This window comes from Musa acuminata, chromosome BXJ3-2 (genome assembly GCF_036884655.1).
Source record: "Musa acuminata AAA Group cultivar baxijiao chromosome BXJ3-2, Cavendish_Baxijiao_AAA, whole genome shotgun sequence".
NCBI classification, from domain to species: Eukaryota; Viridiplantae; Streptophyta; class Magnoliopsida; order Zingiberales; family Musaceae; genus Musa; species Musa acuminata.
Genome location: NC_088350.1, coordinates 25,090,257 through 25,115,458, shown reverse-complemented (window position 1 = coordinate 25,115,458; position 25,202 = coordinate 25,090,257). Strand labels below are relative to the sequence as shown.

The following is a 25,202-nucleotide window of genomic DNA, read 5'->3' as shown; positions in this document are numbered from 1 at the left end:
CTCTCTCTCTCTCACTCACATTCAGAATGATCTGTCAATCCTGACTGTGTTCTGACTGAATGCACTGATGCAGATGTATGCACAGAGATGCATGGAAATTACTTGGAGCAATTTGCAAGCAGAAAAAAGATGCTTCCTTTACAGCTTTTTTGCCCCTTTAACTTGTACATGCAACCAATAGTGCCACTTCCTTCTTGTTGTGGAAATGCTTGCTGAAAAGGAGACTTTGAAGGCTATAAAAGCAGTGAAGTGGGTGATTTAGGTGGTGGTTTGCAATAGGATCACACTGCACCAGCTTTACCTAACTGTGGTGGGATCATGAAATCATCTGTTGTTGCTCTTAATAAGGTGGCTGCATGTTGAGAAACATCAGAGCTCTTGCTGGAGTAAGAAGGTGATGATGAAAGCATATGAATTATTTTTGTTTCCATTTGCAGTCTATTAAATGGGGATTTTGGTGGCACTGAGAGTTTGAGAGGAGAAGAGCTTACTGGAGGAATACACAGCAAAAGCACTGACAACATCACAACAAGTTTCTATTCAAGATACAGATAAGAAATGAGTTATTTGTGTTCATCAAACATTTGGAGTATGAGAAATGCACAATGGTTTATGAATACAGTGGATTGTTGCTCTTCTTTTTCTTTTATTTTGACATTAAATATATCCTAATTTATTTATTCCTTTTTTTTTTCGAAATTAGCTCTGTGAGGATATCACCTTGTGTAGCAATTAACATGAAATAGAAAGAAGCATCATATAATATTGATTTTCCAATATTTAATTACTGGGCGATATATAATTTAGTTCCATATTAAAAAGTGTGTGTATTTTGCATCACAAAATCCATATATATATATATATATATAATTATGGATTGAATTTTAATCATGCCATTATGACGGGCGACACCAGATTATAACGGGTTTTATTATATGCAAATATGACGGTCTCAGATACCGTTATGTAACATTTTTGCTTGCCACCACAGGTTTGAATTCCCATCCGGTATGACGGTGGTGTGCTGTCCACGACGCACGTGTCTCTTTTGCACGGGAAGCGTTGTTGCTTCTTGTTCGCCGCGCTCTCGAGCTCCCCGTTTCTTCCTCCCGATCACCTGCCCAATCTCTCTCTCTCTCTCCAGTCTCCGAATGGTTTGATCTTGTTCTGATACCAAATCTTTAACTTTGCTCTTTGATTTTAGGTAAACCTGGATCTCGTTGTTTCTTCGGCAGCCTCTCGTCCTTTGTCGTGGCTTCGATTTCTTGTTATTTGCTATTGATCTGATGCATTGTCGGCGACAGCGGGAGATCTTCTTGGTGATTTTTTTCCGTGATTTTTTTTTGGATTTCCTCGTTTGAAGATTTCTGGGTTCTCTTGATGTGTGTTTTGGGAATTGAATTCGTAAACGAGAAAGATATTTCTGTATTTTAAAGTTGGAAGTTTTATTGACCTAACATGTGGGAAATGCAATATAATCTGTAGATTTATGTGACGGTTTGATATATTGAGTGAAAACTAATATAACCGCTGGAATTTTGTGTTTTAGGTAGGTAGAATTTAGGATCATGGTGAAAGACACCGAGTACTATGATATCTTGGGCGTCAGCGTTGATGCATCTTCTGCTGAGATAAAGAAAGCCTATTACCTCAAGGTGACAAGAAATATTTTTCTGATAGTTATTCTTGTTGGTTGTTTTGATTGATTCCCTAAAAAGTTGTTTTAATTATTTGCAAGATTACTGATTCGTAGCATATTAGGAAAACCCTCTATTTTATAGGAATGGTTCACATTATCAAAAGTGAGTTATTCACAAAAAAAAATTTAGTGGAATTCTGTCACAACCAAATTGATCTATAACTAGTCAATCATTCATGAATTTGATGATTCAAACCAAAATTATACCCATGTAATTCACCTATTTTCTCTTACATGAAAAATTCATTGTCAAGACTTATGATCTCTAACGTCTTACTACCTTTAGCTATATTAAGCTTTCATGAATTTTTAATTGTTGACTCTATTCAGGGATGAGTCTCTGTGTCTACGACTTAAGTTTTGTTTTGATCACCTTAACGCAAAAATAGAACCTTTTTTATTCCTTGACCATGTCGGTTTTTGTGACACTCAACCGCCTTATATATGTTCTTGGTGGATCGTTATGTTTGCTTGAGTGGAGACATGGAATACTTATCTGCTACTAAGGGTTATCAGACTTATGTACATTTTAGCATTACAATTAAGCTGTGTTTATTAGGTAATTGCTAGCACTAATAGCCCTTCTAAAACTGCATAAACTAGAGTAAGTCTGATATTGACCATTTTGTCACTTGAGCATACTTTTTTAAAATATCGATTATTTTTTATTATCTGAAGTAATGCATGACCTTCACATGTGTCACTTCTAGAATTTTGATTTCTTGATGATTTGTATAGTATTTTCTTGTTTCATTCATTAGTATGTTTGAGCTGGTTTTAATTGTTTAGAGAAAACAGACCCAAGTTTCATGTGTCTAATAGCCTACACACGTCATTCTGTAATGGGTCTTCTATTACTTCTTGTGGTCATTAAATATAAGATGCATAAGCCAAAATATAAGAATGTAGATAACTTAATACAAGTGGTACATAGTTGACAATTGCTTAAACTGTAAACATTTGCCTTTTTTTTTACACTCTAATTTTTTCCTATATGTAATATGGTATCCTTATTCCCTCACATTATTGGGTTTTATTCATGACATTGCACTTCAATAAGCCAAAATGGATTTGTCATGTTGTTTGTTTATTTGTGTGTTCTTGTGTAAATTTCTTGTCCCAAATGTATACTCGTATCACATGATGCTAAAATTTGAATGATTGAATTTTTCGTAGGCTTTTTTTCCATTTACCTATTTTAGTTCCAAATGAGTACTAGGATGATCTTTGAGAGTTGATAATATCTATCTATTTCCTTTGTAGGCAAAATCAGTGCACCCAGATAAAAATCCAGGAGATGCACAAGCTGCTCATAATTTCCAGGTGCTTTATTTTGTTTTGGTAACCACTAAGATTGATAGAACTTCACTTATAACATGCTTCGAACAATTATGCCTTTAGGCAAATGTAAGTAGTTACTCTTTTGTGATTAATTTAGGCTTTCTAGTTAACAAGCATCAAATCTGAGCCTTAAGCTATGCAGTGGACCAATTTCATTGACAGGATTGTAACGGCTGTGATTTCTGATCATCTGAGTTTTACGGGAATTGGTTAATCATTAAATGTATTGTGTATGTTAATTTGGTTGCATCGTAGGCATTTCATTCTCTTTGTAAACCCATCTGAAAACTGTCTCTTGTGGTATAGTTATTGAATCATGAAAGCATCTGGGAACTATTAAGTTTGCTATTGGTTCATGGTTTTACATAATATACAAGTGACATCATAGAATACACACAAGAACCTGCACATCTCTGCTACTCTACCTCGTAAGGATGGCATTTGTAGTTTAAGACACTTAACACTAAATGAAGAATAATGGTTAAATATAGCGCTTAAAGTTTTAATTCCATCTTGTGGGGAACAACTGACAAAGAAGCCTTCATCACTCTCTAGAGAAACATGTTTAACACTGCTTACTTGTTGTCTATAGATCTCATGAACCTCTTGCATGAAATTTTTATGTTGGTTGAACTTTTGACATATCAACAAAGACATAATTTGTGAGAGCATTGTCTAGAGCTAACCGATGTAATAGTTTTCAGTACTCCATTCAATTAATGAAATGAATTTTTTTTTGCACATGTCTATAATATTTTTGGATTTGGCACACAATAAAAGTTCAAGATTCTCTCTTGTAGCAACCTATTTTCATCAATGAAGTAGCCTGCAAGGAATTTCCATTTTGGTGATGGATGTTTATAATACAACGTCAAAGTAATTCCTGCAAATTGAAACAACTCAAGTCTTTTCTTCTCTTTGTTGTGCATTTTAACCACACCTATTCTGGCAAAATTCTTTCTGATTCTTAACTTCATGTCCTCATACTAACAAATTTAACTGGCAATACATATTCAAATTTTTCTGCAGTTGCCAATTCACATTGTCTGAGATCAAACTTGAAGGTATTTATTGATGTAGATTCTATCATTTGAGATGTTGGTCTAAATGCCTTTTCTTTTTGCATTGTTCCATATGATGTTTTATATTCCTCATAGGCTCATGCTATATTTATTATTTGCGCTGTAGTCAGTACCAACTTCTTGCATGTACATTCATTTTCCACCTAGATCCAAATAAAGTATTTCAAAGAAACCCCAAACGTTAAAAGCTTGTTTTCTTTTTGCATCTGATGCTTTTTGAAATGTGTTTCTTGTTCCACATAAAAAATAGGCACTAGATCTTCTTCCATAGTAGGGTCATCAGAAAAGTCACCGGCGCCATCCTTTCATTTATGCAACGTGATATGCTAAGAGCCAATGGGACAAACTGGATTTAGACCTTCAGGAGTTAGCCAAAACTGGTTTGCTGATGGAAACAGATCGAACTAGATTAAGTCCTGAAGGTGCATATGCCTCTTTGTTACCTCCTCATTACTGATTCAAATAGCCTTTGTTGTGAAGGTACTTGGTGAGGCTTATCAAGTCCTGAGTGATCCTGCAAAACGGGAAGAATATGATAAGCATGGAAAGGAGGGTGTACCCAAGTAAGTAGATGAAACAAAATAGTTGTAATGTCATTAAAATGTATTAATGTGTATCTGTGTGGAACACATCAATCATAAAGTTTCTAAATTGATCTGTGGTTTTAAGTTTGTTTGTAAAAGGACCTATTAAAGTAGGCATATTACCCTGAACTATCTATTATTTTAAATCACCTTGTTTATTACAGATGTTAATGTTGTAATGCATTTTGTATTTCAGGGATTCCATGGTAGATCCTGCTGCTGTCTTTGGGATGGTTTTTGGAAGTGAACTATTTGAAGATTATGTTGGACAGCTAGCTTTAGCAACCATAGCTTCGATAGAAGCTGAGGAATCACAGGTTTTAGAAACTCGGAGACAAAGAGTGCAAGAGAAAATTAAGGTATAGTTAGTGTCAGGCAGCTTGTCCAGCAAATTTTATTTACCCAGTTGTATTATTCTGTCTTTTTGTATACCTTTTTTTTTTATTGCAACCTTGAAATCCCATTTGACTGCTTTAATCAGAGTATGCAAAAGCATGTGAGAAATAATGTTGGTAAACTCTTAAATAACTGTCACCAAGTCTACAACAACATCAATGTGCTTCTTTTTTCTACTATATTTCTCTTCCTGAGTTCTATATGTATATGCTTATATCCTTCAAAGGGGCAGTGGAGGAAGAAGAATGAGGAGGAAGGAAGAGGAAGGAAAAAAAGAGGAGGCAGTGAAGGAAGAAGCAGGAGGAAGAGAAAGGAAGAAGAAGAGGTGGTGGACAAAGAGGAGGAAGAGGAGGAGAGGAGGCAATGGAGGAATAGGAGGGGGAAGGAGGAAGCAAAAGCAGGATGAAAAGGAAGAGGAGGAAGAAGAGGAGGATAAAGGAAGCATACCCATTGGTGCTCCACAGCGAACAACGGGCCGCAGCAGGAGACAAGCACGAAGAGGGCTCATGTATGGGCGAAGAGAGCTCATGAACATGAGCCATACATCATATTAATTTTTTAATGCATCAGAGCACACCACCTGAGACGGGCACCGCATGAGCGGTCCATTTACTGGTTCATGACCAGACTCAAACCGGTCCGGGCGAAACGGCAGTCCATGGTTCTGCTAAGGTTGAGGAACTTTCTTCATCCCCAAGTTACTTTCGATAGACTTCTATATGACTGATTTAAATCTTTTCTAATAAAGTCTTAAGGAGGTTAATGTGCTTTCTGAAACTCATTGTGGTTTTGATCTGATTCAATTTGAGATCCCTATCACTACAATTTATTAAATAAACATTTTCAGACACCCTTTTTTATAGTTCCATCTTTGATGTCAGGCTGATTTATTGCATCACCATCATTTAAATAAAATAAAATAAGATAAACTATTCGTTGGTCCAGCATGTTCAGTTGTTCATCATCTAACCATCAAGGCTCAAATGTCTTATTAACATACTGTACATTCCTTTTGATGAATAATCATTTGACGTTTTCTAGGATAGACAATATGAGAATGTTGATGTAATACATCTGTCATGTTATAACAAAAGTATGTACACTTCCCTTACAAGCTTTGTTTATTTAATAGATCTTTATCATGGTAACTTTTAAACTCCAAATACAGGAGTTACAGAAAGAAAGGGAACAGAAACTAGTCCAAAGTTTGAAAGATCGTCTTCATCTATATGTGACTGGGCAAGAACAGGAGTTCATTGATTGGGCAAACTCTGAAGCTTGTCATCTATCTCGAGCTGGTAAAATGCTTAACAACTTCTATCACTCTTATTTGTTTCTTTCCTTTCTGCATCACTTCTCTGACATGTAATTCAGGAGGAAGAGGATAGTAATACTTAATAGGGTTGAATGGCAAAAATAACCAGGTAAGGTAGAGAAGGGGCTGAGAAACAATATCAGAAGAAAAAAAAATTGAATGAGAGAGGGAGAGAGAAAGAAGAAAATTATGTTTTTTTTTTTTATTGAGTGAAGATATTAGTGTGACTTCTGTAATATTTTTTCCCCTTTCATCTAGTACATTGTTAATGCTCTGTAGATCACTGGCAAGCAGCTAACAGTGCTAACCCATCATCAAGGTGCTAGGTAACCATCTAGATAGTCAGCCCACAATTGAAGGAGTCCAAAGAATTTTGAAATTGCAACTGCTAATTGCATGTCCCCGTTATAAAGATTTATTTTCTGCATTTCCTTAAAACACACCTGCGAAACTGAAACCTCTACATTTTAGCTTTTGGGGAGGCTATGCTCCACACTATTGGATATATATATGCCAGACAAGCTGCAAGAGAAATTGGCAAGAGCAGACGATACATGGGCATGCCATTTGTAGCTGAGTGGGTAAGAGATAAGGGCCACTTTGTTAAATCACAAGTTAATGCAGCATCAGGTACTTGGTTTGTAGCAACTTTTTGTTCTTTCTATGATCATGTCATTATGTGCTTCCTTTTGACATTGTGCAAATTATTTCTTATTTTAGGTGCAGTTGCATTAATACAGCTTCAGGAAGGGATGAAAAAGACAGAAGGAAGTGACGACAAGGACCTTACGATGAACATTGAAGAGAAAAAGGATGCAATGCTTAGTTCCTTGTGGAAAATAAACGTGCTCGACATAGAATCAACACTTTCACACGTCTGCCAAGAAGTAATTCTATTACGCTTTATGTTCATGCAACATGTTGCAATGCATTTGGCAAACAGATGAAAATAAATAATTTTAAATGCTTATATGGAGCTTGTGTGTCAGCAATATACTCGGAGTTAGTGGTTGTGCTCTAGATTTTTCCACTGACTTATCTTAAATGTCTGATTGAGTTCAGGTTCTCAAAGATAATAGTGTTTCCAAGGACGTGCTGAAGTTGCGAGCCAAGGCGTTGAAGAAGTTGGGAACAATTTTCCAAGCAAGTGAAATTTTTAGAAAACAAGCTCTCGTTTACATGCTGCTTTCTGCTTTTCTGGACAGCTCAATGGCATGCTTAGACTAGACAAGACCAAGAATAATAAATAGAAACCGGTGGCTTTTGAAAAAAATATTTCTTAAGTGCTTTCTGCTTCCCTTTCTTAAGCTCTATTTCTGCTTATTATCACCTTTGTTTTTGCTTTGAAACAAAAGAAAAATTAGTAAAAGATATTAGTTAATGGTATAGATAGAAGAGCTGAGACAAAAATATTAGTCAAGTAGAAGTTTTCTAGCACTGTTTGTAGGTGGATAACTCATCATTCAATCCCATGGTGCTTATGCTTTGTGATCATTCAGTTTACATCTTGATCCTTTAAAAATTGGTGATAGGACATTTGTTCAATGGAGACCTCAGAGGTATTTACTAGAAATTATAAATATGTATTTAATTTCTCTTAATGTAACTAAGGATATTAACTTGTATTGATCTCAATTGTGGTAAAAAGTCCATGTAGTTGATCCTAAGTGGTTGAGATATTACAACTTGTTGTTGTTATTGTTTATCCCCTTTGTTTTTGTTTTGGAAAAGGTGCTACCATCTTATCTGAAAGTAGAATTTTTCTAGCACTATTTGTTGGTGAATAACTCATCATTCAATCCCATGTTACTTATGCTTTGTGATCATTCAGTTTACATCTTGATCCTTTAAAGATTGGTGATAGGACATTTGTTCAAATATGTTATAAGCAACTCTTTGTCATCTGATAACTAAGTATTGTGAAGATGACCTGGAATCAATATCAATCAGAGATTGTCAATGTAGATGAGCTTACCCTGCTAGTGATTCTTCTAGTTATAATTGATGAAGTTTGTCTAAAGTAAACATCATCTTTCATTTAATCAGGGTGCTAAAGCTCTTTATAGGCGGGAAAACAGTCTTCGTGTCGAGACTGGAACCAGTGGCTTCATGCGATGAACAGCAGCCTTGTCAAAGATATGTATCGATCAAATTGTCATCACTGATGTTTATGGTGAAGAGAACTTGTATTAGAAAGTGGCTGCTAGAAATAGTATGCAATGTTCATCTGAAATCATCATGTCTTGGGAGTACCCATCCTTGATTTGGTTTCTGATACTGCCTAGGTTGTATCCACTTCTTGGATCATCAATGGCAGCATAACATATCATATTTGGGTATAGTATAGGGTTTGGATGTTTCACACCAATATTAAGATTAATCCTTGTCCAATTTTTTTCTTTTTCGGCTTTTATTTTCCTTGTGCAAGGTTCCATGAAATCTCTTTGTGCTGATACAACAATTTCCATGTTTCTGTACACAGTTCTTGGGTTATGATGAAAAACTAATGAAGCTTTTGACTGATATGTTTGATGAAATTTGCCTGTTCTTTGCTTGCATGGATAAGGTTATATATATTAATTCCCTAACCTAAATTGATAGGAGATTCATTCATTGGCTCACCTCCTAGCAACAGTTGGTGCTGTAAACTCAATTTCTAGCTACTAAATTGATAACTCTTACATCTTGTCTTTTTTCTTTTGGTTTTTAGTGCAGAATATGATCATCTTCCAACATATGAGTCGAAGCAATTTTTATTAAAATAAAACTTTCAAATGCTTTTCTCACTATAAAATAATTGTTTAAAGAGTAACAAATAAGTTCTACAAGCTTGAAGTAAGAACCTCGTGGTAGCATTATCTAGTGATAGAAGCAGGGGTTGGGGGGTTCTTTTCTCTCGAAAATGGAGGGAGAGGGTGAAACTTATATTATTCTAAACTTATATTACATTTCTAATGTCACTCACTAAGGTTAGATTGGTTAAATAATATCCTAAATTATTATGACATTCATCATATCATCTTTAGTTTCTATTAATGATTAAAAAATTTTATTAATATTTTTATAATAATTTTTTTAAAAAAATTTAAGTTTAAAGATATCGGAGACTATACTCTATGATTAATCTTAACTCGTTATGCCTCCTCCTTTTTCTTCCTTCATCGTTGGACTCTTTTCGATCACTATTAGAATGAACGATATATGATATAGATCATAAATTTTTATTTTATAATTAATTTTTATCACATAATTATATTATTCTAAATTTACTCGTTGAAAGTTTATTTCCTTACTTGGATGCACTTTTTGTTAAGAAAAAAATTATTCTAATATGATAAAATGCTAATTATAAAATTTTTTGACTTTAGAAAAAGAAGGAATTTATTGTATGGACTGAAAAAATAAAATTAAATTGATAACAATATCTATTTTTATGAAAAAAAAAAAAATCTATTGATCATCCTAAATCAATTGTGTATTATTTGATCATAAAAAAAAAAGAGAGAGAGAGACTAAAAGAGTGTGTCTTTAGAACACAGCCCAACGCGCCCATGGTTTTACTTACCGGTGTCCTTTGATCTGTTCTCCCTCTTATTTAGCCGCCACCACCCGAATCTCATTGAGCCAAAAGCCTCGCCTCGCCCAGCTCGAGTCCAGCGACCTCACTGGTATGACGATAGCGTCGTCATCGGGGGGGGCGGCTGCTGGCGGCGGCGGCGGCGGCGGGGAGGGGGCGTCGCTGGCGTCGGCGTCGTGCGTGGACGGGGGAAGGCGGCGGGTGAGCTACTTCTACGAGCCGACCATCGGGGACTACTACTACGGGCAGGGGCACCCGATGAAGCCCCACCGTATCCGCATGGCCCACAACCTCGTCGTCCACTACGCCCTCCACCGCCTCATGGAGGTCTCCCGCCCTTTCCCCGCCTCCGCCGCCGACATCCGCCGCTTCCATTCCGACGACTACGTCGACTTCCTCGCCTCCGTGTCCCCCGCCACCGCCGCCCTCGCCTCGGCCCAGGCCCAGCCCTTGTCCGACCCCGCCTCTGCCTCCGCCTCCTCCCGCCAACTCAAGCGCTTCAACGTCGGAGAGGACTGCCCTGTCTTCGATGGCCTCTTCGAGTTCTGTCAGGCCTCCGCCGGCGGCTCCATCGGGGCCGCCGTCAAGATCAACCGCGGCGACGCCGACATCGCCATCAATTGGGCCGGCGGCCTCCACCATGCCAAGAAGTGCGAGGCTTCTGGCTTCTGCTACGTCAACGACATCGTCCTCGGCATCCTCGAGCTCCTCAAGTACCACAGGGTAAGTCTCTACTAGGTTTAGTGTTGATTGATGTTCCTTCTGTCTTCCGTTGTTATAAACCACTGCTATGAGATCAGTAGTTATTGGAGATTTAAGCTGGTCACGAGGAAATAAGGTTTTATATTTGTTTTAGTACCCCTTGCTATTGGAATCTTTAAATTAAAAAACTTATTTTTATGTCCTATTTCAGACAGAACCAATTGATCTGAAAATTTTGAGCCTTAAATAGCTCGATTATGCTGGGTAGCACTTGATATTTGGTAGGGCATCTTGACAAAGTAAAACGCAGAGGGTTGCTATGGTTTCTGAAGAAACTTTATTTTCCTTGCATTTTTTCCTGTTCAGAATGTCATATCCTTTTACATATTTCAGACATCCCTTAACTGGATCCTATGTTTTATGTTCATTGCCCTGTTAACTGGTATGATCATCTTGAGCTCTAATTGGCATTTAAAAATGGAATAATAGGTTTTGTTTCAAATTCTTGTCATTTACTTAGATTTTATTATTAGTATGTTTTCTCCTTGCATCAACAACAAATGCAACAACTAAGGCCTAAGGTCCCAGCTATCTTGAAGATCTAGTTCTTTTCTGCCATCGAGCTCTATCGGTGCTAGGTTAAGATCCATCAAATATATTTTCATTGCTTCTAGAAGTTTGGTCTTCCTCTACCCTCCTTGCTTTCCTGACCCTATTTGACTCACAAGTTCAACCAGTGCATTTATAAATCTCCTTTCTACATGTCCATATCACATAAAATGATTTTCCCTCGTTCTTTTTTCGACTAAAACCACTTTTAAATGTTTTATAAAGTTCAAACTAATTGGTAGAGATAATTCCCTTAAGATCTGTTAAAATTTTCGATTGTTTGTTAGCCATCTAATGCAATTCTCTCTTTCAATTCATAAAGTTCGTAAAAAATAATTGAACTGTAAGCACATAAGTCATCTCAGCATCCTCTTGTTAGTAATCCCAGCTTTTTTTATATGTATTTTCCTAATTTCCATTTTTTTTTAATTCGTAAGGTGTACCTTGTCTCACTAATTCAAACGTAGATAAAGCAAGAGTCGAGGGTCGACAATGTCATAATTTTTTTTAATTTGTTTTCTATTATCAGCTGGTAGCCTAGCAGTGAAATTTAAACATTCATATCGATGCATGTTGGTGACCTGTTTCCTAGCACTTAACTGATACTGTGTTGCATCATACAAAGATGCTACATCGATCCTCGACCTCGCCTTGTTTTGATAAAAAAAAACACATGATATCATCTTGTGCTAGGCTCTAGATCAGCAAAACATTGGATGCTAGATAACATAATAATCTGGCACTTGCTAGTCCTCTGTCATCTCTTTGGTTGATCAACACTACATAACATCACCTTCTGCAATATGGATTTGGAAACTCTGGAACTATTTCCATTTTTATATTCTGTATTTATTTCTGCTGTAACTGGAATGCCATTTTTTGTGGTTGAGAAACACATTTGATGATCTTTAGGACTTGTTCAAGGAAACCCCTTTTCCTGTAATTTTTGGACATTAAATGGTAAAGTGGCACTTTACTCGATTATATCTTTAGTAGTTCTAAATTTATCATATTTTCTTGTTCGTTTTCATGTTTAGTGAATTATAGCAAACTCTTACTGCTTTTATATGTGAGTCCTTGATGATAGACAATGTTCGTGTTTGTTGATTTCTGCACCTTGGCTGTCTTGGTATTAACACTGAAAATCTCATAAGAACTTTAGGCATGTAATATCTGACCTGTCCATGCAGACCTTCATGACCTTCACAGTTCGACTTGGACCTGTGGCCATCATTTTGTAAAGAGATTGTCAGTTTATTTTGTCAACATCTTCAAGTGTAATGACTTCTAATGGCTCTCGTAGTAGATTTGGTTAGTTAACTGCAATGTTCTCTTATCCACCATAATTATGCTACTCTCTGGATGCCTATAAAATAATATTTTTAACATATCCTTCAAATTTGTTGTACATACACTTCATATTGTTTCCTTGTTAGTTGAAATGGTTAGATATACAGTCATACTTCAACATGCAGAAGGGTGCTTGTGAGATCGGAAGCCATTTCTTTTATGCACAGAAGTCAGGATTATTCTTCCCCTAGACGTCATGATTGTGACATGGGAAAACTGCAAGGAAATAATCTTTTTGTTCTTGATTCTGCCATAGTTTTGTAGCATCTGTCCTTAAATAAGATTTCCTTGTTAGTTGAAATGATTATATGTACAGTCATACTTCGCACTCAAAAGGTTGCTTATGATATTTGAGGCCCTGACCAAGTTACCACGGAACGAACTAACTAATGTGCCAAATCCCAAACACAGTTGATCCGAGTTCATTCTTCTAATAAACTCCATCTTTTTATCCGTTTGGACATATTACTTTAGTAATTATGGAGCATAAGAATGTACTATCATGTTCACATGCAAAGTTTGTTTTCTTTTGTCATGACTATTGATGTGGAATGATAGTAACTACAGGGACCTTATCCGTCATTTAATAAATCACTTTTGATTTTGTTGTTTGTAATATGCTTTTTTGTATTCTATGTACTTGCACTAATTTGTTTGTTGGACAGCGTGTTCTCTATGTGGACATTGATATCCATCATGGAGATGGTGTTGAAGAGGCATTTTTCACGACTGACAGAGTCATGACTGTGTCCTTCCACAAATATGGGGACTTCTTTCCTGGAACTGGCCATATAAAGGACGTCGGATTTGGGCAAGGAAAGTACTATGCTCTAAATGTTCCTCTAAATGATGGGATGGATGATGAGAGTTTTCGGGGGCTTTTTAGGCCCATCATCCAAAAGGTGATGGCAGTTTATCAGCCTGATGCAGTTGTTCTCCAGTGTGGTGCTGATTCTTTGGCGGGAGACAGACTAGGTTGCTTTAACTTGTCTGTGAAGGGGCATGCAGATTGTCTACGATACCTTAGATCCTTCAATGTACCAATGTTGGTTCTGGGAGGTGGAGGCTATACAATGCGCAATGTTGCTCGCTGCTGGTGCTATGAGGTTGTGCTTGATATAGCTTTCGATCACTGAATCTACATCTGTAATTGGAGTTGTTTTTTATTAAAACATGTAACATTTGCAGACAGCAGTTGCAATTGGAGTGGAACCTGACAATCAGTTGCCTTACAACGAATACTACGAGTATTTTGGTCCTGACTATGATCTTCATATTCGACCAAGAAGCATGGAGAATAAAAATTCACCAAAGGAACTGGAGGACATTAGGTAATTGTCAGCTACAAATACATCTGTTACATGCCAAGATATTATCTTTTATATATTCTGTAAATATGCTATTCGGTTGAATCTACTAATTCATCATTTATCTGCAGTTGATTATGAATCGGTTTTTCTAGTCTTATGCACTGCACATGTTGGCGGAGATGCTTCCTTTATTAGAAAGAAAACTAGAGCAACATAGATATTTTTTCATGATAAAAACAAAAAAGGCTAACAAAAGAAGTCAGTCTTTATTCATACTTGGTGCCTCATTTTGTGTGAAGCAACAGTTTCTTAGAGTCAATCTTGCTGTTGTAATGTCCATTCTTTGTTCTTTTTCATTATCAATTATGTTTATGTTTTTGTCATTTGCAGGAATATGTTAATGGATTACCTTTCGAAAATTGAACATGCTCCTAGTGTGCAGTTCCAGTCAAGACCACCTGATACAGAAGCTCCTGAGGAGGTGCGTCCCTTCTGTAACCAAATTTACTGCCATATTTTTATTTCTTTTAAAAAATATATGTTAACTTGAAATTGACATAATATAGGAAGATGAGGATATGGAGCACAGGATGCAACCAAAACTATGGAGTGGCGAGTATTATGATTCTGACTCTGAGGAGTGCCCGAAGCCTGAACCTGAAAGTGTACCATGATCAATTAACCGTCAACAGACTCTACTATTTAGGTAATCCATGTTTTTCATATTTAAATTTATCCTTGCCTTCAAGACTCATTTGATTGTTTTTCTGTTACTCTCCCTGGCAGCAGTGTGTCCACCTTTAAAACTTATTTTCCACTTCAAAGATGAAAGTCTAGTGGCTTTAGGATGTATAATTGTGAATTTGTCGTAACTCTTCTTCTCTTAGATGTATCATGTAGGTCAACATAAATAAGGAATTTGTCGATATATTTAACTCCTATAAGAACATGGCATAAAAACTAAGAGTTGGCTAAGAATTACTGAGAGCAAGTGGCTTTTGGCCTTAAGATCTGGGAGGAGATGGTAGTTTGCCTCAGTGCAGAAGTCTGTCATGTACTAGGTAAGAAGCTATGTTAAATAATCACACAACATCAATACAATCTTGTTGGTTATAACAGTAATTATCTACCGATGCCATTTGTAGGTCCTGGGGCCCTGTTGGTTGTTTACACTTCATTTAGGTGTCGAGCAGTTGTGCAATCGACTAATATAGGGTTCAAAATTACATGTTGTCAAGGCTCACTGAATGATTAATTTTAAGTGCAACAGGGAGGAACCAGATCTACATTTTTTCTTGGCTGATAACTTGCGATGATGTCACATGGTTTTGGACTCATGGCCTATTGATATGCAGACATGGTCATAATAAAAAAAAGTTTTGTGAGATGAATAAGCTTTCTACTGTAGGAAATAAAATGTGCCTTCAGAGATTTAGATAGCTTAAACATATATTCATAGAAATCCTAGGGATCCCATACATCTCTGGATGGATGATTGTGGTTATTCTGTATCAAATACATTTGCAATAAATTGATGATGTATCCAATAGAGTTTTATGGATAGTGACATTCATGAATTTTGTGGAGCTTTCTCATTGACAGAATCAATCTTTATATCTGTTATATGCTGATGGATCATACTTAGGTAATTATAGTATTATTATGAACCCAACAACCCTGTACTATAACTATAGTCTAATTATTATAAAATAATCAGAAATCCCAAGTACTGGCCAACAACTCTAAAACAATCATAAACCGTCAAAGCAAAACCATTGCAGCCCTCATCTTAGACATCGCCGTTCCCAGTTTCAACGCCAGTTTCATTCCGTGTTATTTCAGGTTTGGATGTCTGATTAATGTCATATTTAAGTTTTTTTTTTTTACTTGTATTATCCAGCCACAATCACCAAGAAAACCTGCCTTGTTAAATAGTCCAAACCATGCCAAATTTGGCACAAAACCAATACTAAGTGCAGTCCAGACACCAAAACTGATTAGGGTTTGGATAAAAGTGATCTTACTGAAAATTAGTTACTTGCAAGGTAGAAGTATGAACTATCAAAATTAGTTGAACAGGATGCATGCAAGATGAATCTGATATGATGAGTAAAACATGATCAAATAAGTCGGCTGAGGTCTTGGTTCTCAATCAGATTATCTAAAGTTGGTTCCACTTCAACCCGAAATAGACCTCACAGGCATCAAGGCCTAGACTGTTGGTTCCACTTCAACCCGAAATAGACCTCGCAGACATCAAGGCCTAGACTGACATAGGTAGCTGCTTTGGCTGCATTATTTCAATTACAAACTACTTGATTTTTTTTTTCTAGATTGTAGAATTAAGTCATATTCCTTTATTTCTAGAACTTTTGCCCGTAGAGACTTGGTTGTACCTTTTCTTCATCTATATTGTCCTGCAATTACTTCAAATCTTCAAATGCATTGATTTCAGACTATGGACATAGTCTCATATTGTAATTAAAATGGAGTTTTCGTGTGTTTCTGATGCAGGATGTCATAAATTATGTAGCAGATGAGTTGACCAAGCACCTCAAGTTAGTGTTCTATGTTGATATTTATCGAGCAAGTACGTCATCTTATTTGACATTAATGCTCATCGGCGTCGTTAGAGCCAGAATGCCTTCCTTGGGGGTTAAAATCAGAGTGAGAGACAAGCTTGCTGTTGCTCAAAATGCGATACCATCAAGCTCATTGTTGATTAGTGAGGAATGTTATGAACACAAAGACGTGTATTCATTTGCGCCAACTTTTCTTCTTTGAGATAGTAGAACTCTGTCAAGATGTACTCTGAGAACTGTAGCTTCTTGTTATGTTCCCAAATGTTTTCGATGAGGATTGTTGTTTTGATGAGGATATTTTAGATTATTGGAATTAGGGATGTTGATTTCGAATACGATAGGATAAATGAGACATTGTATGTGCATGTTTAATCTGAAAAATGTCATTGTATGACCTATTCATAGTATAATTTGGTTATCAGATGTTTGAGTCGGATTGAGAATAGATGTGAATTTAGTCAAGAAGATAATTAAATTTTTTGAATTAACACCTTCCTCAAGAACAGAAATCATTTTACTGGGCTTCAATTTTAACGAGCATATCTTCCATCTTATGTGGTATTATTACTAATGTTGATTAGATAAACTACACCCCCAAGCCACCAAATCCAATCTTTGTTGGCTTCATTCCGCATACATCCTCATTTTACATGAATCATTTCCGAGCTTTAAGTTTCTTTTTAGTTTAAATTATAAGGCATATCTCCACAAGACTTGATCATGGTTTCAGAGCTTTTCAGTTTTGTGGATGATGGAATTGGAACAGGATGAATTCAAAACCAGAGTCAAGTCTATCGAGGAGGAAGGACATGACATCAGCGACATGGCAGAGGCGGCACACGGAGAAGCGGAGGTGCTCTGAGGCAGTCGTGGGTGGCAATGACATGAGTAGAGTTTGGAACAACAAAGACGAGGATGGACTTGGCGTAAGAGGAGGGGAGGAGCATGTCAGTAGGGGTCCTGATGGCGATAGGGAGTTAGAGGGCGGGGTTGGAGAGGGAGGTTGAGAGAGTGGGAGAGAGCATAATGGCAGGAGGAGGGAAATCGGGTGGTGTCGTAAGCCTGTGCAATTTCCAGCGAGAGCGAATGAGGGGGAGAGGGAACAGAGGATGACGAAGAATGAAGGGGGAGATAGAGGAGGTGCAGTGATAGTCTTGGAGTTTGGCTTTCTAATAGATGGATCCATAAAAAAACTGACTCGATTTTAAATAGTTAGAAATTCGAATCGAATCGTGATATAATCTAATCTTAATATGAAATATCAATATGTTGTGTGAATCTTGAGGATATGCCACGTATGTCTATAGTTAATTTTTTAGGACTAATTATAAATTATCCCTAGTAATTAGTTATCTTTAGCATTTCAATCTCTATACTTTAAAAAATTACATTCACATATCTATAGTTACAAAATTAAAATATTTAGATCCATTTACCTTAATAACATCAGTTTTATTAATACAAACATAAAAATAAATGATAAAATATAATCTTAATGTTCTAGTTTATGGTGGGTTGTGGACGAGGAGAATGATAATGATAGGTGAGGATCGCTTTGCATCTGACGTTGATAAAGTTACCAAGTAATCATTTCGTTAGTTTATATCTATGTCGATATCGACGTAATTACTGATCGACAAAAAGATCATCGATGTAAATATCGAGTGACGTCATTTTATATTTACGTCGATATCGACATAGTATTAAACAATTATGTCAATATTTAGATATATGTTAACACAAATATGGATATAGAGTGACTCTCATCTCTTGTTATCACTCTTCTCATTCATAACTGTTAGCTCTCGACGATATATCGTCCACCATTGTCAACTAAAATATTAAAATTATTTAAATGAACTTAGATACTTTAATTACATAAATGCCAATATAATTTTTAAAAAGTTAAAGATAAGATAGCTAACTACAGATAAGCTATAATTACCCCCCCTTCTTTTAGTTTTTAACGCTAGTGCGAATCTCAACGAGGAACATCAAGATCGTGCGCGAATCTTGACGAGACAGCTTATGTGTTCATTGCCATTTTTGCTCCCATTTCTCACGCCCACAAAACTGTAAATATTGGCAAGAAAAAACGGAAGAAAGAGGGCTTCGTTTCGTACGTCCTCTCGAGATCTCTCTCTCTCTCTCGCGTCGGTGGATTCTTCGGCTTCTTCTTTGATCCTTCCTTCCCGCGCGATTGGAGGAACTCGAGGGAGGGAGAGACTGATCAAGAATGGGTAGCGAGCCCAGATCTGGATTCCTATCCTGATTCCCCTCCTTGGAAGGCACCGCCTCGCCCTCGTTAATGGCGGGCGCCGTCTCGGCGCTGTTCCTGCTCGACATCAAGGGCCGCGTCCTCATCTGGCGGGACTACCGCGGGGACGTCTCCGCCGTCCAGGCCGAGCGCTTCTTCACCAAACTCATTGAGAAAGAGGTATACTCCCGTATCTAGCTTCGATCTCTTTCTCGTTCCCTTTAGATCCGTCCACTTTAAGGAGGATTGATGGATCTGGCTTGTTCCGTCGATTTTTTCGAGGAAAAAAAAAATCTAATCTTGAGTTTGGTTTCGATGATGACAGGGGGATCACGAGTCTCACTCGCCCGTGGTCTTCGATGATGGGATCAGTTATATGTTCATTCAGCACAACAACGTGTTCCTGATGACGGCAGCTAGGCAGAACTGCAATGCTGTCAGCATCCTCCTCTTCCTTCATCGCGTCGTTGATGTGAATTCTCTTAACGATCCATGGTTATTTTCTTTTTCAAATCACTGCTCCTTTTCTTTCTATTTGATCATATGCATTGCAGGTTTTTAAACATTATTTCGTAGAGCTGGAGGAGGAATCTTTAAGAGATAATTTTGTTGTTGTGGTAAGTGGAAAATCGGATATATAACTTGATTTATGCTGGTTGGTCTCAGTTGTGTTAAGAAAAAAATAATCCATTGTGTAATGTGAACAGTATGAGTTACTCGATGAGATGATGGACTTTGGGTATCCGCAATACACCGAAGCTAAGATTCTCAGTGAGTTCATTAAGACAGATGCATACAGAATGGAAGTCACACAGAGGCCACCAATGGCTGTCACAAATGCAGTTTCGTGGCGCAGCGAAGGCATACGGTACAAGAAAAATGAAGTAGGTCATTCATACCTGTTTAAGGGTACCTTTGGTCATTGTTCGCTAAACCTTGTGTGACGAAGTAGATTCTCTTCTTTCTTTCCTAGGTGTTCTTGGATGTGGTCGAAAGTGTCAATATTCTTGTCAACAGCAATGGACAGATTATCCGTTCAGATGTTGTTGGGGCATTGAAGATGAGAACATACTTGAGGTGCAATATTTTTTCCTTATCTCTCCCTTCATCTTAAATTATTCAATAGTATGTTGCCTAGATTCTTCACCTGGTTTAACAATATTTATAAGTTTGTCTGCCTGTATGTTATATATCCTTTTAACCTACTCACTACTTTTTAGCATATTGTCCTTTTGGACTACTGATGAAATTCCATAGTTATATTTATATTAACGTAAAATTGCATGGAGACCATGAAGAAAAAGATACTATTTTAATACTTTATATGGACAAGAGTACAAATTCTTCCGTTGACTTATTCCATCAACTTACTTATAAATAATTGTCATATCTTTAACATACTTGACGCGAATTAACATATGAAAATGAAAGGACACTGCATGACTTCTTTAAACCCTTCATTTGTCTCTATAAAGAAGATTTTTTTAATTTGCCTAGTGATTGGAATGCTGAGCGAAACACTTCCCAGATAATTTAACTTGTGGTAGACATAGCAATTCATTAAAATCTTTTGGGTTACTTTGGTAGAATTGGAACTATATAAGGAAAGAAAATTTTAGTACCATATATCTATTAATATTTGACTGAAAATTCCTGCTTGAACTAACATTCAAATTCATGTACAAGAATACAACCATCAATTATTCAACTCTTGTATAAGTATCCATCACTGTTTATAGGTGAAAATGATTTTAGACAGATTGTCTCAGTTTTTTTGCATCAAGTGCCCATCAATTGGAAGAAAACTGTTTATCGTGGATAATGGTATTTCTCCCTCTTCTGAAAAACAAGTGTTTTTAATTTTCTCTTTTTTTAAAGTAGTGCACCTGAAAGTACAATTTCATTTGATAACTTCTTCAGATTTGCCTAAAATACTAAAGCAGAAGTTCACATGGTGAATGATAAGAGGAATATCATTTAGCTATTATCATTTATTCTGGAGATTGATTTCTATACCAATAAATTATGCTTAATCTGTGCAGTGGAATGCCTGAATGTAAACTTGGGCTGAATGACCGGGTCCTTTTGGAAGCTCAAGGTAGAACAACCAAGGGGAAAGCCATAGATTTAGATGATATCAAATTTCACCAGTAAGTGGTCTTCTCACTTTTTGAGGTGCATGTGATCACATCTATATACTGAATGGCGAACACTTGTACTATTTGTAAGGTGTGTACGCCTGGCACGGTTTGAGAATGACAGAACAATATCTTTCATACCACCTGATGGAACTTTTGACCTAATGACATACAGACTCAGCACTCAGGTTACCCTGGATTTACAATTTTGTATGGAATAGAGTTAAATTTTTGGATTTTGTTTGATGTATATTTTTTGCAATCAGTTATTATACTCATGTTTCCTTGTCATCCTGGTCAATTAGGTAAAACCTCCCATTTGGGTTGAGGCTCAAGTGGACAGACACTCGAGAAGTCGCATAGAGATGATGGTGAAAGCAAGAAGTCAGTTCAAGGAAAGAAGGTGCTAGTTTACTTTCACTATCATACATGAAAGCGCTTTCTGTTGTTCTTGTTATAGTTCATGCCATCAATTTCCAACAAGCTCATGTTATCATCTCATTTCCATACAGTACCGCAACAAGTGTGGAAATCGAGCTACCTGTACCTTCAGATGCCACCAATCCCAGCATTCGGACATCCATGGGTTCTGCTGCATATGCACCTGAGCATGATGCACTGGTCTGGAAAATAAAATCTTTCCCTGGTGGCAAGGTATGAGATGCAACTTTATTTCCCAGATAAATAAAAAGATGGCATCCATCCAAGTTTACAACCTAGGCAGTTTGTTCATGATGCTCATTTGGTTCTAGGAGTACATGTGTAGGGCAGAATTTAGTCTTCCCAGTATAACTGCAGAAGATGCAATTCCGGAGAGAAAGGCTCCTATCCGTGTGAAGTTTGAGATCCCATACTTCACCATATCTGGCATACAGGTATTTTGGTGTTCCTTTTTTTTCTCTTCTTTTTGCAACAACTGATGGACTATATGGACGAGTAGTTTACGGATGCATTGTATTTTGGCTTTTTTTTAGGTCCGGTATCTGAAAATTATCGAAAAGAGTGGATACCAAGCCCTTCCATGGGTGCGGTACATCACAATGGCTGGCGAATATGAGTTAAGACTCATCTAGCTTGCCTTCCTCTGCTGTTTGGCATTCAGAACCTAGCATACAAAACTTCAAGGCCTTGGCTTGTGCAGTAGAAAGGTCATCTAAACAGCATTGTTTCTGCTTTCTAGTTCTTCTAGTGTCTTTTTGATAATATTATTTTGTATGGATGCATTGCATATCCAAAAATTTAATTGTTCATTTTTCCTTTGAGTAACTTGATTATGGTCTCTTTCCTCAATTTTTCTTATGTTCCATCAGTAACAAAATATTCTTAGAAATAAATAAATGATGTTTCTAGGTTGAATAACTCAGATTGTGCCTCTGTTTCCCTTTAATGTGGTTTTTTAGCACCATGTGTTGACTGGAACTCTGAAAAGTTCAGTTAGAAATCAACTGAAGCATATCATAGATGAAGCTTTGAATTCCATGTTCTCGCATTACACACAGAATATTAGCTATATAGTACATTATTGCAAGCCTGCATTAAAATCTGTTCATGTATTTTTCATTTGCCATTAGTAAGTGGTATGAGTACAATCAAAATAATATTCATGCTAAGACTATACCACAAAAAATGACCTACAAAGAGCATACATGGCAGCTCTTTCTACAGAATCCAGGTGAGTCATTTGACCCTACCTACCATATAAGGAGGATTCTTCACACACACTCCGTCTGCAGCCCAATGTGGGCAGAGAACGTTCTCATCTACACGTCCCTCTCTTGACCCCTGCTTCTCTGGCTTGTCAAAAGACCTCACATGAATACACTTTGTTGCCGACCACTTCTCGCCTTCTATCACAGGACTGCTTCCATGTAAACTGTCAGGATCTGTTGTTGCATCAGGGCGAAGGCTTAAGAAGAGCAGAGCATCACCTTTTTCAGGTTTCACTGCATAGACAAAACACTTTTAGATTGTCCTTGATCGATTCCAACGATCAAAGTCCCAGATGTTAACAGAAGTTAAGACAGAAATTTACTATATCCAATCTGAAGCAAGATAAGCTATCAAACGACATTTACCTAAGATGGTCATGATATATATATATCCTATGAGATTCTCTAAGATGAGTTGAATCTGTAAATACCTGCCTGAATAGCCATTTTTTGCATCAGATTGCAGAATGTGGATATAAGACGACTTCGGCACTGTGACCATTAGTGGCATTCTTACCTCTGAGTTGGGCAAGATAGTCTCTCCATCTTTCTGAACATTGGATAGGTACATCAATACTGTGGCAACTCGGTGACCTCCAAGTTCTTGATCGGTTTGATCATGAAAATAATCAAAATGTGGCTCACAGTGAAGTATTTGCATGGACTCAGCATTTTCTAGTAAAAGGTCGAAGAGAGGGCGGGCCATTGTGTGAACAATTAGGAAGAGATAATATGAATATTTACAACTATGAAGGGAGATCTATAACCTTCTGGAAGAAAGGTCCAAGCCGCAATCCTTCTCTCACACCAATTTCATCCTTCAAAGAAAAAAAATGCATTAGCTTTTGGTGTCAGCCAACAGTTCGAATGAAACTTGTATTGGCCATAACAGACGAAGCAACCAGCTGGATGATCAAAGCCAAACCAGGTAGTGTTTAGAAAATTTCTATGCATTGCAAGCATGCTATAGCTCAGTTCTAGCATGCCAGTCGTTTGGATAAAGAATATCTGATTTGAGATACCTTTGCTTAGATCTGCTCTACTCTTATGTCTATGAAGAAGAGAAATTCAAGACAGACAACCCCCATGGATTTCACAAGTATCCTACAACTCCACAAGCCCCCATGTAGAATAATGTAACATATTAATCTGGGAAACCTGAAGAGGGAACAGCAATCAGTTGAAATATTTAAGGCTTGTGATTCAAGAATGCATCATATTAAATAACCATAGATGTGAAAAGAAACACCCAAAATAGCCACCCAAACATGAAACTTTTTTCATGGTGCAAATGGTGAGGTTTATACCACCTGTTTGACAGTTACTTGGTGTTTGAACACATTATGAGAAATTCATTTTATATTTGTTTGGTGAATTTCATTTTAGAGTTTAGATTTCCTACAATAAAGACATACATTGGTATTTGTTCCGAAAATGGTGGGTCATCAATCTAATTACTTGCTAGACAAAGTTGAAGGGATGGAGAGTGGAAAGTGTCATCAACAAATCAGCAGTCATGGTGATCATATTCAAGTTAGCAGTCGACAATCTCCACTAGTTTGGACGATCAATCTCCCTTATGGTGCATAGTCTCTTTTATCTTGCCTTGTCATTGCCATGAAAATTGGATGTGTTGTCGGAGGAGTCTAATCTGAAATCTAAACAGCACTCGAAGCTTGGAAAGGAGGAACTATTAGCGACTCAACTAAGAAAAAAATAAGGATCTTTATGGTTGAGATCGATCGACAAGATTCACGGACAAAAATGAAAAGGGACCAGAAAGTCCAGAAGCATTGAATGATTGATTACCTGGCGCTTAGCAAGGAACATGCCCGTGCTAGTCCGAACCTCGCTCATCGCACTCTTCCCCGACTCATTGTCCGCGACCATCGATTTCTCCAACTTACCCTTGGCCTGGTTTGACCACGCAGATCATTAAATCCCGAAGCTGGCAACGGCAGTCAAATGCATTCTTACCAACGCGATGAGGTGATCGCATTCATCGTGGGAGAGGAACCCCATTGTACAGAAAGGCGATACCAACCAAGAGCCGCCCGAGTGAAAGATCGAGGCCATGCGGTAGAAGGAGAAGAGGGGGATTTGCCGAGAGGCTCCTCACCTGTGACGCCACGAGAGCTGGGTCACCCGGGTAGGATCGAAGAAATCGCCCTCCGCTCGGCCGAAAGACGATCCAAGAAGAGGGGCCGCGAAGAAGAAGAGGAGGAGGAGCAGGATGCGGGGAGAGAGAAGGGAAAGGCAGCAGTAGGGTCCTATCGCGAAGGAGGAGGAGATCTTCGCCGGTGGACTCGTCGCCGCCTTCCTCGAACACGGTGAGGAGGTATTCATTGGAAATTAATGGCCTTCGCTTTGGTCTCTTAGAATGTAGTAGGAACGGCTCTGTCAAAAACATCACGTACTCCTGCGTCGGATTACCGATGAACCAACTCGAAGCCCCGCCTTGTGCTTGGAGGTGGCACGGCATTCTTCCGCGGGACCTACCGGGTAGACGTTCGAGTACTAGTCGCAAGTGGCGAAAAGCATTTCTTGGCGG

At 37.6% G+C, this 25,202-nt stretch overlaps 3 protein-coding genes and 1 pseudogene across 5 annotated transcripts; 3 read left to right on the top strand and 1 right to left on the bottom strand.

Annotated features, from left to right (window-relative positions):
* Positions 1 to 1,019: 1,019 nt before the first annotated feature.
* On the top strand, positions 1,020 to 8,816 carry LOC135630932 (chaperone protein dnaJ 10-like). Of its 3 annotated transcripts, none has more exons than XM_065138253.1 (10): positions 1,020 to 1,154; positions 1,550 to 1,655; positions 2,963 to 3,022; positions 4,603 to 4,685; positions 4,903 to 5,065; positions 6,271 to 6,400; positions 6,889 to 7,047; positions 7,138 to 7,304; positions 7,480 to 7,560; positions 8,464 to 8,816. In XM_065138253.1, the coding sequence occupies exons 2-10, from the start codon at positions 1,569 to 1,571 to the stop codon at positions 8,533 to 8,535; spliced, it is 1,002 nt and encodes a 333-aa protein (XP_064994325.1). In that variant the 5' UTR covers positions 1,020 to 1,154; positions 1,550 to 1,568; the 3' UTR covers positions 8,536 to 8,816. The 3 variants fall into 3 exon arrangements, with proteins under 3 accessions (XP_064994325.1, XP_064994327.1, XP_064994328.1); XM_065138255.1 differs by having other exon boundaries at positions 1,066 to 1,204; XM_065138256.1 differs by lacking the exons at positions 1,020 to 1,154; positions 1,550 to 1,655; positions 2,963 to 3,022 and adding an exon at positions 4,070 to 4,104.
* A 1,201-nt stretch (positions 8,817 to 10,017) lies between these two features.
* Positions 10,018 to 16,957, top strand: LOC103973561 (histone deacetylase 6). The gene is made up of 6 exons (XM_009388171.3): positions 10,018 to 10,717; positions 13,321 to 13,761; positions 13,844 to 13,986; positions 14,356 to 14,446; positions 14,532 to 14,671; positions 16,480 to 16,957. The coding sequence occupies exons 1-5, from the start codon at positions 10,088 to 10,090 to the stop codon at positions 14,637 to 14,639; spliced, it is 1,413 nt and encodes a 470-aa protein (XP_009386446.1). The 5' UTR covers positions 10,018 to 10,087; the 3' UTR covers positions 14,640 to 14,671; positions 16,480 to 16,957.
* Positions 16,958 to 18,619: 1,662 nt separating this feature from the next.
* On the top strand, positions 18,620 to 22,305 carry LOC103973553 (AP-1 complex subunit mu-2). The gene is made up of 11 exons (XM_009388161.3): positions 18,620 to 18,984; positions 19,130 to 19,276; positions 19,359 to 19,421; positions 19,512 to 19,688; positions 19,778 to 19,881; positions 20,847 to 20,954; positions 21,034 to 21,130; positions 21,248 to 21,345; positions 21,455 to 21,596; positions 21,695 to 21,817; positions 21,917 to 22,305. The coding sequence occupies exons 1-11, from the start codon at positions 18,856 to 18,858 to the stop codon at positions 22,013 to 22,015; spliced, it is 1,287 nt and encodes a 428-aa protein (XP_009386436.1). The 5' UTR covers positions 18,620 to 18,855; the 3' UTR covers positions 22,016 to 22,305.
* Positions 22,306 to 22,473: 168 nt separating this feature from the next.
* LOC103973545 (probable prolyl 4-hydroxylase 7) lies at positions 22,474 to 25,101 on the bottom strand (annotated as a pseudogene).
* Positions 25,102 to 25,202: the final 101 nt, after the last annotated feature.

What these genes read in the sequence shown, in the direction of transcription:
- LOC135630932 (XM_065138253.1), top strand. Translation starts at nt 1,569, where the DNA reads ATGGTGAAAGACACCGAGTACTATGATATCTTGGGCGTCAGCGTTGAT. An exon ending in GGAAAGGAGGGTGTACCCAA is followed by an intron (nt 4,686 to 4,902) that starts GTAAGTAGATGA and finishes TTTGTATTTCAG; the next exon opens with GGATTCCATGGTAGATCCTG. An exon ending in ACAAGTTAATGCAGCATCAG is followed by an intron (nt 7,048 to 7,137) that starts GTACTTGGTTTG and finishes TTCTTATTTTAG; the next exon opens with GTGCAGTTGCATTAATACAG.
- LOC103973561 (XM_009388171.3), top strand. Translation starts at nt 10,088, where the DNA reads ATGACGATAGCGTCGTCATCGGGGGGGGCGGCTGCTGGCGGCGGCGGC. An exon ending in CTCGCTGCTGGTGCTATGAG is followed by an intron (nt 13,762 to 13,843) that starts GTTGTGCTTGAT and finishes TAACATTTGCAG; the next exon opens with ACAGCAGTTGCAATTGGAGT. An exon ending in ATACAGAAGCTCCTGAGGAG is followed by an intron (nt 14,447 to 14,531) that starts GTGCGTCCCTTC and finishes GACATAATATAG; the next exon opens with GAAGATGAGGATATGGAGCA.
- LOC103973553 (XM_009388161.3), top strand. Translation starts at nt 18,856, where the DNA reads ATGGCGGGCGCCGTCTCGGCGCTGTTCCTGCTCGACATCAAGGGCCGC. An exon ending in AAGATGAGAACATACTTGAG is followed by an intron (nt 19,882 to 20,846) that starts GTGCAATATTTT and finishes TAATCTGTGCAG; the next exon opens with TGGAATGCCTGAATGTAAAC. An exon ending in CATACAGACTCAGCACTCAG is followed by an intron (nt 21,131 to 21,247) that starts GTTACCCTGGAT and finishes CTGGTCAATTAG; the next exon opens with GTAAAACCTCCCATTTGGGT.